This window comes from Phaethon aethereus (assembly GCF_964289735.1).
Source record: "Phaethon aethereus genome assembly, chromosome: 1".
NCBI classification, from domain to species: Eukaryota; Metazoa; Chordata; class Aves; order Phaethontiformes; family Phaethontidae; genus Phaethon; species Phaethon aethereus.
This window is the reverse complement of record NC_138575.1, coordinates 187,256,158-187,274,967: the sequence shown is the minus strand read 5'-3', so window position 1 is coordinate 187,274,967 and position 18,810 is coordinate 187,256,158. Positions and strand designations below refer to the sequence as shown.

Here is an 18,810-nt window from a genome sequence, read left to right as displayed (position 1 = left end):
TGAAAAATATAGATTATAATAGAGTAGTATGGGAGTTTTAATTTTTAAGATACCTCTTCTTGTCGAAAAAAGTTCACACTGGTGGTTATTAAAGTTGAAAGAACTGCCAGGTTAAACTGAAGCTAACAAAAGGGATCCTGTCACCTCCTGATGGCCTGGGCATCATTTTTTGTGAAACTTAAGAAATCTGCACACACTGTCCTTGCTGTGTTTTTGCACAGATACTTGTGAGCGGTGATACTTTTATACAAGAAGTTTTTTCTTCCTTTCTCAGACTAACAACATACCACTAAAAAGCTTATGTGCAGTTTCCGGTGTCCAAAAGAACATCAGACTCCAAAAGCCTTAAAAAGGCAGAAAAAAGGGTCTCATTATTTGTACAAGATTAGACTCCTTAAATGTGCTTTCATAAAAAAAGAATATGCAAATGTTATAGTAGTTTCACGATCAATTATTTTAATACTGTTTCTTTATATGTTGTAAACACCAAAGAAATGTGATGGATTTCCATATATAAGTGTTTGTGCCTGCTCATTTGTAAAACGAAATTTGAATGTTGTCTACCAGCAAGTGCTCAATGGTTTAAAAAAAAAAAATCTTTTTCTGAACTTTATTCTTGAAGGTTTGCTTACCTCAGCATATGCTGCTAATTGCCCCATGTATATCTAGTTGTTAAAAATAAGGATTTTGTTTAGCCTTTTAAAGGATTATAACGCTCACCTCGATTCAGAAAAGTATTTAAGCAAGGGCTTAATTTCTAAGGAGGATGGACCTGAACGTGTTGCTTTTCGAGGGAAAGCAGTAGTGACTGCTTCTGTACCTGGATTAGGCAGGAGGGAAGTATGCACATAGGTGACTAATGCTGTCTCACGTTGGTGGTTGGAACAGGGTGACTGTAGGTTGGGTGGTAGCTGACTCTGTAGGTTACAGACAGCGGCTAGGGTGTTTGGGCACCCAGATTATAATAACTAACAAGAATCCCTTCCCATCACTATTTCCTAGTCTTCATGATATATTATGGTGTATTTGTAAAGATACCAGCTTCTTAATTTTCAGATCATTTACACCATTAATAGAATATGGTCAACTAGTATGTTTTTCTTTTTTTTTTCCATGTTCTGAAATACTTTTATTTTAGGAAATACAATTTATCTCTGGGAGTTCTTACTAGCATTGCTCCAGGACAAAGCTACGTGTCCGAAATATATCAAATGGACTCAAAGAGAGAAGGGCATTTTCAAACTGGTAGACTCCAAGGCTGTGTCCAGGTTGTGGGGAAAACACAAAAACAAACCTGACATGAATTATGAAACAATGGGTAGAGCTCTCAGGTATGTACATTTTTAATAATAAACTGTTTTTGTTGCCTTAGTGTTTATATGCATTAAATGCCTCACCTAATTTGTGTAACAACAGTAAAGAGTTAGTACTCTATCAGTTTGGGAAATGAAGAAGTTATTTCAGCAAAATAAATGAGGTGGCTAAAAGTAACACTTACTAACTTCAACCCAAATCAGCAGCTCCGACATTTTCAGTGCTGCTGCAAAAACCGCATCTTCACAGTCAGCCACTGGGTGAAGTGGGGCAAGCCTTTTACTTAAAATTTCATTCTCCTTTCTCCAAAAAAATCCTAAATTCAGGTGTATTAATGAAATTATTTCTACTTGTTGCAAATGATTCTGTTTCCAGTGGAAGATACACTTCTAGAATTCAGATCTGCCCTTCTCTGCACTTGCATGCAGAGACAGTTTTAAAACATCTTATCACATGCCTCTGCCTGTCAGGCTGGCATTTTTCTTATACGTAAAAGACTCTGCAAAGTAAGCAGACATCCACAAAGCTTTAGTCTTACCTGATTGATGATTGTCCGACTGAGCAGCTTTGCATTTCTTTTCATTTCCCTTCACCCTTCACCTCAGTGTGCATAACTTCAAATTGTCATGTTCATTTGTAAATATAACAGAAGTAGTGCTCTCCTCCTGTCCTGTTCCCTTTGCTTTGCTGTAGCTAAAATGTCTGCCTGTGCTTACTGGTGAATAAGCATGAATTCAGGTAACTGAAAGAACTGTATGAGTCAAGAGGAGAATTACAAGTTTCATGCAACTTTTAAAGAGTATGAGTTCATAGCAGAGCTGCCAAGTCATGGAGTTCTCTTTCTCCTCGGAGTTATCTGAGGTTGAAATTAAAAGGTGACAAGAAATACCAGTAAAAGAAAGTTGTTTGAGGGAAAAAATATCCTATTAAATTGGCTGCTCCATTATAATGAAGAAACTCGGCACTTAAAATATTAAACCTTAAGCTTCCACGTGTTACTGATGGTCTTACTTTCGGGGGGGTTTGTTGCCTTTTTTGGTTTGGTTTGGTTTTTGGCAAAAAACACTGTATAACTTGATGTGTGTACACTTTAAACAGATACTATTACCAAAGAGGAATACTGGCTAAAGTAGAAGGTCAGCGCCTAGTATATCAATTTAAAGAAATGCCAAAAGATCTCATCTATATAGATGATGAAGACGCGAGCCCTAGCACTGAATCATCGGATTCAACGCTGCTGTCAACTCCTGTGGCCAATAGAAACCAGTCGAGCAGATCTAGAGCGTCTGCAAACGCGGGAACAAAGGGAGGATCAGCCACAGCGCTAAAAACAGGAAACTCAAAGCCTGCTAAGCTGAAGGAGCACGTTGAAGCTGTACAGCAGCAGACACCTGGCTTGACTTCAGAAGTTTTGAGGACAATGCAATCTCCGCAGCCAGTACATCCCACTCAGCTTTTTCGGACAGTTCACGTAATGCAGCCATTGCAGTCCCTCACAGAAGGACATGCAGCTGTAACCAGTAATGTTCCGGATGAAACGTTAAATCCCTCGGTTCAGAATATAAGGTAAGACTATGTAGAGAAAATAAATGTATGAATAATAATAAACTCCCTGCATGATGGCTAGATAGACTAGATTCTTTGTTGTGCTTCAAAAAAAAAAAAAAATGCTCGTCTCCCAGTTCAGTTGAAGTGAAATGGCATCTTTGTGGCTGATCCTAGGAACTGGGAGTTACTGCAGCATACTGCGAAGTTTAGTTTACACTCATAAATGCTCTGCCTTTGTGTGGAGAAAAATGCATCTTTCCTGCTATATTAGGCCTGATGCAAATGCTTTAGGGAGGAAAAATACACAACTTCTCTTTAAAATTGGTGTCATCAGTTCTGTCCCACAGCAGAGGCAGCATTTTCATGGCTCTGATTTTTCACTCACTGTTTGTGGTCGTTGCTTTTGAATTATACATGGTGTGTCTACATGATCCCTTCAAAAAGATTTTCTATCTTGCTGCTTAATTTTTCTTCTTAAGAATTTTTTGTCATCTCATTCATCTTTTGTATTGTCTCCAGTTACAACAGGGGGAAAGCTCCGTATTATCTATGCTAGCATTTTGCTGCAGTTACAAGAGCATGTTCTTTTGATTTTTAGAAAACAATTAACAGAATAATCTCATGGGAGTTGTGTATCTGCAGACTATTTTGGGAGACATTTACGCTTCCACGCTTAATTTGTAAGTCAACTGGCTAACGCTACACAGCATTTAAGCATCGTGACTCCTTTGCCACCTACCTGTTAGTAGCAGCATCCTAATTGAAGAGGCTTTAAAAACAATCACTTAAGCCTGGTTTTACCCTTGCCTGAGGCATCCCCTGATAGAGCTTTCCAATCTCCACTGACTACAAAAGACCTAAAACAAATAAATGTTCTTTTAATCTAGGCCCTTCACAGGAATGTCAGAGTTGTATATAGTGATTCTGGACCTTAAAGCTGTTTAAGGAAAGCTTCAGGATATAGTTCAGGAGCTGCACATTCTTAATGACTTATGGAGATCACTTTTTTTGGAGACTTGCTGTGTTAACACCACCATTACAATGGCTAGCATTTTGTGCTGCAAAATGGCAGTAAAGCTATTTCCTGCTCCCTTCCTCTAGGCTTTCCTTTGAAAATTACATCCAGAGCCACCAAATAGATTCGGAGTGGTACTGACTATCTGGGGTTAACCATGCAGTTTTGTCAGAGAGAAGTAATGAGACCAAATAATGTCTTTGTTTCCAAAGAGTAAGTTTTTCTCTTCTCATCTCTGCTACTAGAGGGATGTTGTAAAAGCTAGTCAGTTATTAAAATTCCACTTACATGAAAGGAAAATCCAGAATAACAATAACAGCTACGTTTTTCAGAAGAACTGAAAGAAGAACTGAAACTCTTTTTACATCAGGCTCCAGTGACTGATATAATAGAATCAATAAGAAATGCTTTAGGAGATAACCAAGTAGTTGAGGAAGCTGAAGATTTATATACAGGAAATGACAAACCAAGACTGCAGCTTCAGTCAAGAAAAAGATTGTATTATCTCATCTTTCCTTGGGGTAAAAAAAAAAAAAAATCTTTAAAATTATCCCTGGACTTCCTGGTTGGAATCCTCTTTTTCTAAATTTTCTTAAAAATTATGAAATGTTTTCATTCACATTGCAACATGAAAAATTCACACTGAAAAGAGAAATTCACTGGTTAGTAAAGGTTGCAAGGGAATAAATACATTGAGCCGTGAAAGCAAAAATCCTTATCATAGTTACTGGTAGGTGCTGTAAAACAAACTGGAGAGTTACTATTTTTAAGTAGACAGTATCTGTTTTCATTTGTCTTTTAATCCTAAAGTGCATGATTTGAAATCAAACTCTTTTACTTCTTGTTCTAACCAACTAGAATTAGTTCAGGATGTACATAGGGGAGGAAAAGGTTATATTTGATCAGATGCTTATGTGAAAGGTATTGCCTAATTATGAAGAATTTTACAAAATTAAAAAAAAAAAAAAAAAGAAAAAGTAACCAGGTTTGGAATTTATTTAGAAAATCAATACAAATCTTCATCAGGGTGATGTGTCTTCAGAGTTTTTAAAGGTTAGGAATGAAGTTACTCGGTACAGTACAATCCTATAATTTCAGGGTTGATGAAGGATTTAATTACTTATAAGCTGTAAAAAGTGGCAATATAGTGAAAGGAAATGAGTACAGACACAATTGAAGCTACACAGTACCATTTAAGTCAGTAGAATGATGCTATTAAACATTAATGGGGAAGAGTTCAGCAGTTCAATAGCTCTAGGCTAGACCTACACTAGATTATACATCAAAACCAGTATCAGTAGTACAGATGATATAAAAAACAATAACAACGAACAGAAGTATTGGTAAGACCTAGTAAGGCAGGCAGGCAAGAAATCCAACCTAACATTTGGAAACCTGCACAGTGACATGATGACATCCAGTTACTGCATTACAGTATTTCAGAATTGGACCTTGGGCAATAAGCTAAGGAGCAAAAAGTAGTAGAGATGATACATGTGTGAAGTTCAAATAAAGTAAAAGCTTTAAAGCCTTAGAGTTCTGTATTGGTTCTAATCACATGTTTGTAACTTAAAACATTATTCCACAAAGTCTTCAATTGCACTTTTCTTAGCCAAGCTGACAAACGGTCTCGGATGAAGCGGGGGGAAGACCCACTGGATCTTTTCCATTCAGTACGTAATTACTGAATGGTATAGAAGTATTGCTAATTAAGAAAGAATGTACTAAGGTGTCTGAGCAGTTAGAGTAAAAATAAAAACAACAGCCTAGATTTTTTTGGGTGTACTTTTTACCAGGATGGGCCAAGCTACAAACCAAGGTGCTGATGAGTCCTGTGCAGTAGTTGCTGCCCATTCCAAGTTCTAAAAATACAATTTATGACAGATGCGTTTCTGTTGAGTTTCAAAATGCAGACTTGAAATAGTTTGAGGTAGAAGGACACACTGAACATTTTTTGGGGCGTATGTTTTAGGTCTTGTTTTATAATAAGGCTAAAACAAAGGAACTGTATTTTGGGTTGGTTTGTTCAAGCAGACGTAAATCTGTAGCAGTTGAACGTGTTTGTGTACCCATTCTGAATTACTGCAGTGAGGCTTCCATAAGGGATGAAATGAATGGTCTATGTGATTTGAAAATGTACAGCACGTACGATTGCCATTATAGAGTAAGAGCTGACAAGCCTTCTGATGTGTGCACACTCTTGGGTTGCGGTTGGAGTCACTTTATAGTAGTTTTATAAGGAAGCATGAGGACAAATAGCAACATTGGTTGCCAGTTGCTGTTCAGAGGTTGGGGCACGTAGATAGTCATGGTCATTTTGGAGAAAGGGCAGCCAGTGTTTGGGAATGATCCTCCCAAGTTTTTCTGCTGCGTACTGGTTAGTGGTGGGGCTCTGCCTTCAATTGTGAACATCTTGGACCCATATAATTTGTCTTAAGCAATGTAACTTCTGAAGTTTTATTCATATAAATGTTCTTCCCACTGCAGCAATTTGCTTCTGTTGTGTTGTGAGAAGAAAAAAAATTATGTGATCAACCACATACTATGGAGAAAATATGGAGGATTTTTGAGGTCAAAACAATTGGCTTCATAATGCTTAACCATATCCTTCAGGGGAAAAGTCTGAACATGCATCTTCTCTGCTGAGGAGCTTGGTAAAAGAATCATATTTGAAGAATGTGGTGAAGGGCTCGTGTCACCATCCCTCCCCTGCGCCAGGTGGCATTGCCTGGTAAAGTCAATTCCCAGAGCGTTGCTGGGAGAGTGAGGCAGCCGTTCCCCAGGGCCGGTGAAAATCAGGGGTTGGTTCTTCGCAGGTGACAGGCAGTGGCTTCATTTATAGCTGCACAAGGCTTATGTAGAGTTTTGTGTACTTTGGGAGGAGGGTAAACGGAAAGGTCTTGTCTTTTGGATGGCATTTGAGGGGCTTTTTATGCAAGTTTTGGTGCTGCTGTAATGCAGGAGACAAGAGGTGGCCAGGGGAATACAGCTCTTCTTCAGCACCAGTGCTTAATCAAAAAGCCTGGGATATGGTGCTAACCCAGGCTTGGGAAGCGGGACAGGAGCAGGGTCAGGTCATGCAAATGGGGTTTTGCTGACCAGGGAAGACATCCAGTATCCCCAGCAGGAATATTTGGAATTGCAAACTCACTGCTGTTCTGCAGGTCTAACCACGCTGCTTTGGTGCAGTCTCCAGTCATGTAACTGGGAGCTGAATTTGGCACCACGTTTCCAGTGATAAAACAAAAATAAAAATGTCTCTCTGGATGAGCAGTTTTTTTCTCACTTTTTCCAATAAGCCAGCTTTTTTAAGGAAGAAAAGAAAAAAAAAAGTCTCTTTGAATTTAGTGCTTATAAAATTGTTCTGTTTAAACCAGAGCAACTGACACAGGTTATAACCAGAATATCTGGTTTATTGGAGTAATTGTGTTTTAGCTCGGAATTCGGAGGCACTGAAGTAGGCCTAGGATTCAGCTCCATGTTCATCGGGTCATTCTGAGCATAAAGAGCATCCCTTCTGTTGCTCCAGAAAGTGTACATTTCCTGTAAGGCCAGGGGCTTAGCTTGTCATGGGTAGTCTAGGACATCGTACAGGGCTCTAAGGTGCCTGCGTTTGGGCAATTAAATTGCTCCCTTGAATGATGAGGGCTGCATTTCCATCTACCTTTAATCTAGAGTAGTAGTGATTTAATATGGAGTGTCTTGTGGATGGACTGAAAAGAGGTTCTCATTACTAACAACTCAAAGAAAATCATATTGTGAGTAATTTAAAATTACATGTGTCTCTTTCTTATTGACTGTATGGGACACAGCTGAATCTTCTAACTGGCAACTCTGTACACCAGGAAGTTGCAATTAGCTGACTGCTGACAGATCCTGAGCAATGCTTTAGCAGACTTCAGGTTCTAAACACCTATCAAAATTCAGTTTATTGTTTCTTTTCTGTATTTTCAAGTTGTCACTGTGATAGCTTGGGCAGAGCATGTTAGAAGACCAGTATCCTGACTCTGTTCTGTAGCTGAGGGAAAAGCTAATACAGGCCACAGAGGACCAGTGGCATGTGCTCTTTGTGTTCAGTTCTGAACTGGAGAAGTGCTACATGATGAATCAGCCACAGCTTTCATCTTGACCTTTTTGCAACCTTTGGGGTAGAAAACATTGCAGTAATTCTTCCTGAAGGTGACGCAAGCATGGACCACAATGGCAAGATCCTCATTCAAGAGGAGAAGGAAGTAGCTGAAGGTGAATCGTGTTTTTTCTGGGCATGAGCATTCTGTGTAAGAACAGTGATGAAGCCAACGATGTGCCACACAGTGGATTGTCCCAATAAGCAGGGGGAATTACCTTTGAAAGTCATGTCTACCCCAAGCAAACACATATGCTTTCTGCTATTGTTCTATAATCTGTTTCTGTGTCCAGGCTATGGTGTATTGGTGGTCTGACTGCAGCTATGCTGATGCTGAAAAATAGACAGATTTGTCTAGCATTGAGTTTATCAACTCTGAAAATGTGGTTACAGCTGCCGTTTCAAATGAAGTGTCTTCATCTTGTGCCATGTATAGATGCTAGCTTGTGTAAGTTGTGCAGGGAATGTCACCGTTATGTTCTGTAATCACACTTTACACCCTATGTATGTTGGTTTAGCTTGAGCTTGCGTAACCACACAGACAGAGTGAGGCAGTCTGGCACTGTCCTACTGAGATTTTGCATTCACCATCTCATTTTCCTGAATAATAATGAGATTCAAATCTGCACAATGTCATCTAATGTTGTAGCCTATCACGCCTCTGCCGTTCCTATAGATACGCTGAATAAAACAAGGCCAACAGCGTCCTGGCCTGTATCAGAAAGAGCGTGGCCAGCAGGAGTAGGGAAGTGATTGTACCCCTGTACTTGGCACTGGTGAGGCCACACCTCAAATCCTGTGTTCAGTTTTGGGCCCCTCACTACAAGATGGGCGTTGAGGTGCTCAAGCGTGTCCAAAGAAGGGCAATGAAGATGGTGAGGGGTCTGGAGCACAAGTCTTACGAGGAGGGGCTGAGGGAACTGGGGTTGTTCAGTCTGGAGAAGAGGATTGCAGAGTTGAACTCTGTTATCTCTTAAGTGAAGGCTTGACTGCATCTCAGGTTTGAGGATGGTGAGGAAAATGCCATTCGTGAGGGAGGTGTTGGTCAGAAATAGGCTGATACGATCTCAGTGGGCTTCTACAAGAAACTCTCATTTAGCTTACAACAGGCTGTGTTTTTCAGAACGTATTTGCAATAGTGGTAGTGGTCAATGGCTCAATGTTCAGGTGTAGATTGGTGATGAGTAGTGTTCCCCCAGGGATCCATACTGGGACCACCACTCTTTAATATCTTCATCAATGACATAGTGGGATCACATGCATGCTGAGCAAGTTTGCAGACGATACCAAGCTGAGTGGTGCAGCTGACATGCCTGAGGGACGGGATGCCATCCAGGGGGACCTGGACAAGCTTGAGTAGTGGGCCTGTGTGAATCTCCTGAGGGTCAACAAGACCAAGTACAGTGTCCTGCCTCTGGGTTGGGGCAACCCCCGGTAACGGTACAGGCTGGGTGATGAAGGGATCGAGAGCAGCCCTGGTGAGAAGGACTTGGGGGTGCTGGTGGATGAAAAGCTGGACCTGAGCCGCCAATGTGCACTCACAGCCCAGAAAGCCAACCATATCCTGGGCTGCATCTGAAGAAGTGTGGCCAGCAGGTCAAGGGAGGGGATTCTGCCCCTCTACTCTGCTGAGACCCCACCTGGAGTCTTGCATCCAGCTGTGGAGCCCTCAGCACAGGACAGTCATGGACCTGTTGGAGCGGGTGCAGAGGAGGGCCACCAAAATGCTCAGAGGGTTGGAACATCTCTCCTCTGAGGAAAGGCTGAGAGAATTGGGGTTGTTCAGCCTGGAGAAGGCAAGGCTCCGGGGAGACCTTCTTGCAGCCTTTCAGTACTTCAAAGGGACTTATAAGAAAGATGGGGACAGACTTTTTATCAGGGTCTGTTGTGATAGGACAATGTGTAATGGTTTTAAACTAAAGAAGGGTAGACTAAGATTAGATAGTAGGAGGAAATTTTTCCCAATGAGGGTGGTGAAACACTGGCACAGATTGCCCAGAGAGATGGTAGATGCCTCATCCCTGGCAACATTCAAGGTCAGGCTGGACAGGGCTCTGGCTCTGAGCAACCTGGTGTAGTTGAAGATGTCACTGCCCATGGCATGGGGATTGGACTATAGATGACCTTTAAAGGTCCCTCCCAACTCAAACTCTTCTGTGATAGGGACAATTTCTATGACAACAAAAACAAAAACCAGACATTTTATTTTCCTGCAGCTGAGAAGACCTTTTTCTTAAGCCCATTTCTGATTTAATTTCTGTGGTAGGTAGGAATAAGGCTGCTTACAGCAGAAGGGACTTAAGAGTCATCTAGCTAAATCAATTTTGTTTCTGCGCAATGAGAAGCTACCCACAGCAGCTCTCTTTTACATGTCGGTTGAAAGAGGTGGTGTTTTTGCAGGTCTCTGTTAGTAGCAAAGTTTCTGAGTTTTAGTTCAGCTGAGCTTGCAGTTTTGACATATTCTGGAACGAAGGCTGTAAGACTGCGTGGGTCAGTAAAAAGGACACCAGACTTGAGAGTTGTCTTCTGTTTCTGTCCTCATGACGTAAGAGATTATCTTGTCCAGGCAAAGAAATAGACAAGAACAGGCAAGTTCTGCCCTCCCTTCGGAGGAGGCTGTGCTCAGACTTGGCATGGAGGCCTGAAGTGTGTTTCTACCTCTCGTGGACTTCCCCCCCCACCCCCCGACTGCTTAGCAGCTGCTGTCTGCGTGGCTTGTGCTGTAAAAAGGCCCGTGGCTATGACGGCGATACACTGGGGTGAAGTATTGGCAAGACTGTTGACAACTCTGAGGACCATGTACAGGAGTGCAGCTGTGGAGCAGTTTGCAGCAACAGTAGAGCTCCTTAGTTGCATTTGTCTGACGCTTCCTACAGTCACTCGAAAGAGACCGCCTTTCAACACGGGCATCTGAAGTGGTTTGAACAAGCACATCCCACCTCTGCACCTCCCTCACTCTCCCGAGCTTGACTGAGTTGTTTGCAACCAGTTAGTTGAAGAAATGGGGAAAGTCCCTGGAAATTTGCCTGTTTATCTCAAGGACATAATTTCCCCTATAGCTGTAGGCTGAACAATGTGTATGTTGGAGAGGGAATTCTCCTCTGTTGTCTCTCTGTGTGTATTTCTTAATACTGCCTTGTTTCATTTTCTTACTGTGCTATAAAATACTTTGCTTACCTTGGCTTGTAGCTTCAATATTTTTCTTGGTATTTTCTCCCTTTCTCCATTTCATAAATTTCACCTAAATTACCATGAATAAACTTGTTTTTCCTGCCTGTTACTTAGTGTTTGCTTTATCACTAGTTACCTCTTGATGAGCTAATATGATATTGCACAATTCTAGACTGTTAACAGTACCAATGAACGAAGAAACAGATGATCTTTTTCTGCCAAGCTAAAATGACTTCAGAATTTTTGTCATTCTTTTCTCAGTTGTAACCAGACTGTTTTATGGCAGCATTTCCTTTTCATCACTGTTGCTCAATGTTCTTGTTCTTTTTGTAACCTGAGCAGGAACTTTTAAAGTAATAGATTTGTACTCTAGAGTAGAAAGGGTGTTAGCAAATTGACAGTGAAATTCAGAAGAATAGCAAAATACACAGTTCGAAACATCTAAAATAATGTAGCCCAGTGTTAACAGATCACCTTAAGTAGTGTGTACTTTTTTTTTTTTTAAAATGGGCAAAATGATTAACCAAACCTGTATTTTTTTTCACAGAATCACAGAGTCAGTAAGGTTGGAACAGACCTTTGAAATAGTTTGAGCAGATAGATTTTTAGTTTGTACACAGACACAGTTGTCCTGTAGTCTTACCAATTAAGGCAAATGTGCTTGGCCACCATTATCATAAATAATGTGTATTTATGGGGCTGTGTACTACTTAATCCCATGCTTGTACAGACATCTGCTGCATGCTTTCCTTCTAGCAAGTTTACACTCTGTGTGTGTATACATATAGTGTATATACATGCTTATATATGTGCATATCATATAATATATGTAATTTGACTGCAGGAGAAGATAGAGCATCTGGAGTAAACTGTTAGTCGCAGTGTGATACACAGGTATGGGAATTGCTTTCAGGAGAAATAAAACGGCTTAACTTCAATACACAGATAATAATTGCAGTGTGCCAAGATAAATGCTCTGGTTAAGTCATCTCAGAGCTGTTGCTCCTAGTGCTTTGCAGAATATCCTCTGCACTGATTAGATCCAGTTCACACTTTTTGAGGTTGACCTTTACACTTTACAGCCATTTAGCAGCTAGAAGCTTTTACTTTTACTATTTTGTTTTAAAACAAAACAGCTAAAGAACAAGGAAGTAGCTTCAAAGTAATACTTGGATGGCATACCAGCACAGGCGAGCGGCTTCAGCTGCTGCTTTCAAAAGTGCAACTGTTGAGCTGATTTTCATCCTTCGGGCTCAAGTAAGTTTCTTCATGGATTAAAGGGCTGGGCTGGCATCCATTTGAATACTTTTAATGCTTTTCTGATGGGAAGTGTCAGTTGTCTTTCCTTCTTAGCTGTTCCACTTGCATTGCTGGTCTCTGTAGGCTGTCCTGGGTTGAGGTGTACCTATGTGACATTTTGATTTTACTGCAAGTTTGTTTAGCTGTAGGTAGTTTACTTTTTTTTTTTATTTTTTTTTTTAAATAGTGGATGGCCTCATCCTGTTACTGCTTCTGACACAGACATTTTTAATTTTTCTGTCAAGGTTGCAGGGCAATTGGGGTGGGGGGGGCGGGGAATAAAGTTAGCACCGATAACCCTTGGCAGACTTGGTGTGAGCCTTGGTGCTGTCCTTCTGAGCTTTCCGCTTTAAGCTTGGTTGCTGGCATTTGCTGGGCAGCACCAAGTTCTCCAGAAGTTGGAAAGAAAGTGATCACTCTAGCTGGTGCTTTAGCTCCAGCCAGCCCTCATTTCTGTGGTCTTCTTCCCTGGGCAGTTTCCAGTTGTGTGAAATAGGAGCTCAAGATTGACTCTAGTGTCAGTCGCATCTAATTTTGTGTCCAGTTATTATGGCCTCTGTGGTCAGACCTGTGTGGGAGCCTCATGGGCAAGGATTTGGGTTTGGTTTACTATAGCAGCGTTCCTGGGTGCAACCTTCCTCTTCTTTCTTGTGAGGAGGAGAAAGCTACAGATGCAAATTTTATTCCCTTGTATTACCAAGCTGTGCTGGATATGGGGAAAAGATTGCTTGCAGCAGAGACTGGCAGCTGGAGGATGCTCAGGGAGGAGGCACTGACATGCTCTGAGCATGTTACCAGATGGGTTACTGGAGCTGCTCTTGCTGGAGCAACCTGTGGAGCTCAGCTAGAGGCCTTTCCCAGAGAACTGAGCTGAGAAGGACCTGGGAAATCCTCTACAAATGTTCCTTCACTTCTGTCTGCCGCTGCCCTAAGGAAGGGGGAGCGCAGCTCCCTGTGCAGTTGGAATACCGCCAGCAGCAGCATCTGCGTCCACATTGCTTTGTAGCTTCAGCATCACATAAGTCCTGTGTTGGTAAGCTTTTTGTTGTAACTGTGGTAGCCAGAACATGGTTTTAAATTGAAGTTTTGAATATACTGAGTCTGATCTGACTGTTCAGTGGCTAAACACTGGCAAGTAGGATTCCACAGAGCTGTAAAAAAATAGGTACTACATGGGTAGAAGGATTATGGAATAGAGGACATTACACGGTAGATGTATAGTAGCAACCCTTACAGCTTATCTGAGGGTGAGTCTTCAGAAGAAGGAGCATGCAGTATTATGCATGGACTTGAAAGTGCACATATTGACAGTAAATTGCTTTCCATCTAAAGTGATTTCAGCAGGGGTAGAAAAAAGCTTCGAAGCGGAGACCTTTATTTTTGTTCTCTCTTAAGGGAGAGCTTAAGACTAAAAAAGGGGAGGAGGGTGGGCAGGAGAAGATATTGAAGAGAAGCAGGAAGGTTAGCGAGAACTTGGCAGGACAAGCGGAGGGAAAGAAAAAGATTGTTGGAGATGGCATGGCGGGCTGGAGCAAGCTGTTGGGAGGGTGTCAAAGCAGTCACCCTTCCCTTCTTGCCCTCCCTGGAAGTCATTTGCTTCACCAGGAGCATGTTGTGGTTTGGGTTTTTTAGGTGGTTGGTTTGGTTTTATTTGCGTGACTGGAGTGTATGTGTTTCAGCCACATCTCTAAATCACCATTGTCCGTTGTAATAGCAGTGTACTTTCGTGGTACGGCTGTTAATCTTCTAGGGTTGCCCACTCAGCTGTATACATACAGAAGTAACGTGGTACCCAAGTCCATGAGCCTGCAACTGATGAAATCATTCATAATTTAAACTGATGTTTTGAGAGCAAATTCTGTTCAGTTGCTTTGCCAGAAGGAGTATAGAAGCCTGTAGAAGCCTGGCAGACAGAGAACTGTGTGTCCTGGGAGTCCGAGAAGGTCCTGAACAGACTCACCGTTACAGTGCAGATACTTTTGCATATAGATAAATGTGTACACAGACATGAGGAGAATTGAGGCTTGACCTACGAATTACGTAGGCTGGGTACCTCGTGAAATTGATGACGGAGGTGTAGTGGGGTCATGCTCATGATGTTGGTTGATGCTTGAGAAGGAGCACTTAGATGCGATTGACAGGTTTTCTGATGAACTACTGACTGTCTCAAAGACAGGTTGTTCAGTTTGGCGATGGTAGTATCATTCCCACAGGGCACCTTTGGCTTGGGAACTGTGTTGCTGAATTCAGGGGTCAGGTCTGGTTCTTGTTTTATTAGGAGAGTGACTGCTACCTCTTCTGGAAGGATCCCTTAGGTAAATGAAACATTTTTGATGCCAAGTAATTTTTTTCAATAGTAAATCTATTATTTGTCAAAACTCAGCGTGGAAGTGTGCTGACCCTATCATCTTTTCTAATCTTAATAGGACTTTGCAGACTCCAACCCAAGTTCCAGTGGTTGTTTCTCCTGGAAATCAGCAGCTGCATACTGTAACACTCCAGACAGTGCCTCTTACTACAGTGATAGCCAGCACAGATCCAGCCTCAGCGACAACGCCCCAAAAATTCATTTTACAAGCCATTCCTACTTCACAACCCATGACGGTTCTTAAAGAAAATGTCATGCTACAGTCTCAGAAGCCAGTCTCGCCTCCTTCCTCAATTGTGCTTAGCCCAGCACAAGTTCAGCAGGTGCTCACCAGCAGCGTGCAGACAATTTGCAATGGAACAGTCAACATGGCTTCATCTCCATCCTTCAGTGCCACTACCCCCGTGGTAACGTTTTCGCCCAGCAGCTCACAGGTGGTAGCTCACCCATCAGGCACGGTGATCACTTCGGTTATTAAAGCACCAGAAACAAAACAGATTGGCGTACAAGGAGTGGTAAAAGAAGAAGACAGTGACAAATTAGATGATGCTGAGCAGTCGGAGCAGAGGTTCCAGCAGCAACCTTTTGTGATGGTTGTGTCCAGTTCGAATGGTTTCCCATCTAACGTGCAAGTGAAGCAAGAAAATGAGCCATTGGAACCCAATTCATATTAATAAATAAAAATAATTGAAAAAAAAGACCCTGTGGATGATTGTTTTCGTAAATGTGATGGGACCTTTTCAGTTATGTATATATGATTTGATTCTGAAGCAAGATGTTGCAAAGCTACTTAATTTCTGCAGTTAATTGTTAGAATTCATGCTTTAGAATGGATTTTGATTTTCTGTTAATTGCTAAATGTTATCATATAAATAAAATGACGTATTACTCATGTTTCAAAATACAGGCAGGAAGGAAAATGCTTTTTATGCTATGAAGACTTTCTCCTGAGGTTGTTGGCCAAAGTTTCAAACTTCTATCTTACTGTACGTTTTCAGTCTGATGCCGATTTACATTGCAGTAACGTTATTATAACCTTTTCTGTTATATTCTTTTCTGTTTAATCTGTATGTGTATCACTTAACTTTTGAAGCAACAGTTACTTTTAGTGTGGGACATTTTCATTCCACGTGTAGGAATTTTTATGATCAAGTATCTATCTGTTCCATACTGGTGAATGGCACCGGTTTTAGATTTTGATAACCAGTTATCCTCTTGCATTTTTTGCAGCACAAGCTCTGTGGGTGCAAAATTGAATACACACTCCTATTGAGAGTACACGAAACATTTATTCCAGTAATGGACAATGCCATGTCTATATTTTATACGGAAACATCAGATATATTTAATTACAGAAGCTAACGGCATCACTACAGGTGCAAACGTTTCATGCCATTTTGCAACTATGAAGCTTAACAATCTTGCTTTCTATTTCACATTATTTTGTAAGAGGGGAGGGAAATGAAATACATACAATTTATGCAGGTATTTGGAGATTAATACTGCTAAGAGTTCTTTTTTTTTTTTTTTTGATTGTAAATAATGTACATTCAATGTCGCAAGGAAGTTTTTTCAGCTAATTTGTTTCCATGCAAATTTTTGATAGATGCAAATAAGATCATTATGTTTAGAGGTCTAATGTTATATGTATTCATATTACAGAGTGAATTTGTATTTAAAGACAAATTTTTAAATGATGGAGCCCTCTGAACCTTGGGTCCTTGTCTTTTGTATTTTTAATTGGTTTATTATGAAAATAAATCAAGTGGAAAAACATTTTTCTGTATTTACTCTGAAATGTTTTTATACTATTACAGTATTTTGACGATCATCACAAATAACCAAAATACACTGAGGAGTAGGACAACGTGATTAATCAGCAGGGGTCTGTGGTGGGACATGAGCAGTTCACAAAGCACTTCTGAACAGACTGGAATGCACCCAACACACTGTGGGTATCCTTTGAAACAGCAGTACTGTACGTTTTTGTAGCTCAAATGACAGTCGAGCTAAATCCAAGACCTGGACTTAAACTTCTCTTTTCTGTCACTTTCCAGTATGTTACAAACAACCCAAAACTTTGAATGTAATTCTGGGGTGCCGTTCATCGCAAAGGTCTTTGTGGCTCATCTGTTGGCGCAGACTGCTAGGTCTTCAAAAACCTCATGTATTGCAATGTTTCAGCAGAAGGTGGATTAAACATAAACATAAATATGATGCCTGTTAAGATTAGCAGGATGTAAAATTACAGGAAATACGACTTTCTGTGATTGAGTTCATGTAGGAGTGTTATCGATTGGCCAACTGTATGAGGTTTAATAAGGCCAAGTGCAGGGTCCTGCACTTTGGCCACAACAACCCCATGCAACACTACAGGCTTGGGGAGGAGTGGCTAGAGAGCAGCCCGACGGAAAGGGACCTGGGGGTGCTGGTTGACAGCCGGCTGAACATGAGCCGGCAGTGTGCCCAGGTGGCCAAGAAGGCCAACAGCGTCCTGGCCTGTATCAGGAATAGTGTGGCCAGCAGGAGTAGGGAAGTGATCGTGCCCCTGTACTCGGCACTGGTGAGGCCGCACCTTGAATCCTGTGTTCAGTTTTGGGTCCCTCACTACAAGAAGGATGTTGAGGTGCTGGAGCGTGTCCAGAGAAGGGCAACGAAGCTGGTGAGGGGTCTGGAGCACAGGTCTTATGAGGAGCGGCTGAGGGAACTGGGGTTGTTCAGTCTGGAGAAGAGGAGGCTGAGGGGAGACCTTATCGCTCTCTACAACTACCTGAAAGGGGGTTGTGGCGACAAGGGTGTTGGTCTTTTCTCCCAAGTAACTAGTGATAGGACAAGAGGAAATGGCCTCAAGTTGTGCCAGGGGAGGTTTAGATTGGATATTAGGAAAAATTTCTTCACTGAGAGGGTGGTCAGGCATTGGAACAGGCTGCCCAAGGAGGTGGTGGAGTCGCCATCTCTGGAAGTGTTCAAAAAACGTGTAGATGTGGTGCTTCAGGACATGGTTTAGGGGACACAGTGGCGCTGGATTAATGGTTGGACTTGATGATCTTGAAGGTCCTTTCCAACCTAGTGCTTCTGTGATTCTGTGATAAGGTTGAATTTAAAGATAAGCATATGAGTACTAGAAAAACTAATGGGAGCAGAACTGTAACAGATCACAGAATCATTAAGGCTGGAAAAGAACTTTAAGATCATCAAGTTCAACCATCAACCCAATACCACTATGCCCACTAAACCATGTCCTGAAGTGCCATGTCTACATGTTTTTTGAACACCTCCAGTGATGGTGACTCCACTACCTCCCTGGGCAGCCTGTTCCAATGCTTGACCACTCAAGTAAAGAAATTTTTCCTAATATCTAGTCCAAACTAGATAGTTTGGTCTGGTTGAATACAAGTAACTTCACAAACTGCAAGTTCTCTGCCACAGCTGCCCTGTTTCTTGGCAGTTGAAACTGTTTTAATTCAGCATTTCTTCCCTCTGACTCCCATACAGTCAGACTTCCACCAGCAAATCCAACACACCTCATGCCATTTTCAGGAAGGGGGGCTGTACCCAAACCCAAGCGACTCCTGCCAGCTGACTGGTGGTGGTTTATCTGGCAGCTGTTCCCCGCAGCTGGGGAGTACTGGCAACGCTGCTAGGAACGCGGGTAAGCTTTGTAAACACGCATCTGATGCAGTTTGTATCCTGAGGGCTATTTCAGAGTGCTGAAAGCACTGGAGAGGGAGGCAACATTTTTTAACTAGACTATAAAATAGGGACTTTTTTCTGTAGTACAAGTATTTCGTAATACTAGGAGACCGGATATGATAAGGCTTGACTGACTAGTGTTTCTAAGAGCGGGGAAGTTGTTTTGCTGATTTACTGGAAACATGAAAAAAACGTGTTAACACCTTAAGGCCACAGGCTTGCCAACAAAACCTCGTGCCATAGATGCAACTATTGCAAAGGGAAGATGATTTATCA

General features: G+C 41.6%; 1 protein-coding gene across 1 annotated transcript in view; it reads left to right on the top strand.

The window, feature by feature from the left end:
* The window catches only part of ELF1 (E74 like ETS transcription factor 1), a gene marked incomplete at its 3' end in the record, with an annotated part of 39,625 nt that extends 24,110 nt beyond the window's left edge, over nt 1-15,515 (top strand). The window contains exons 6-8 of the mRNA XM_082006941.1: nt 1,139-1,331; nt 2,413-2,880; nt 14,900-15,515. Coding sequence (XP_081863067.1) covers nt 1,139-1,331; nt 2,413-2,880; nt 14,900-15,515 — 1,277 coding nt within the window. The remainder of the gene's footprint in view (nt 1-1,138; nt 1,332-2,412; nt 2,881-14,899) is intronic.
* Between the last annotated feature and the right edge of the window lie 3,295 nt (nt 15,516-18,810).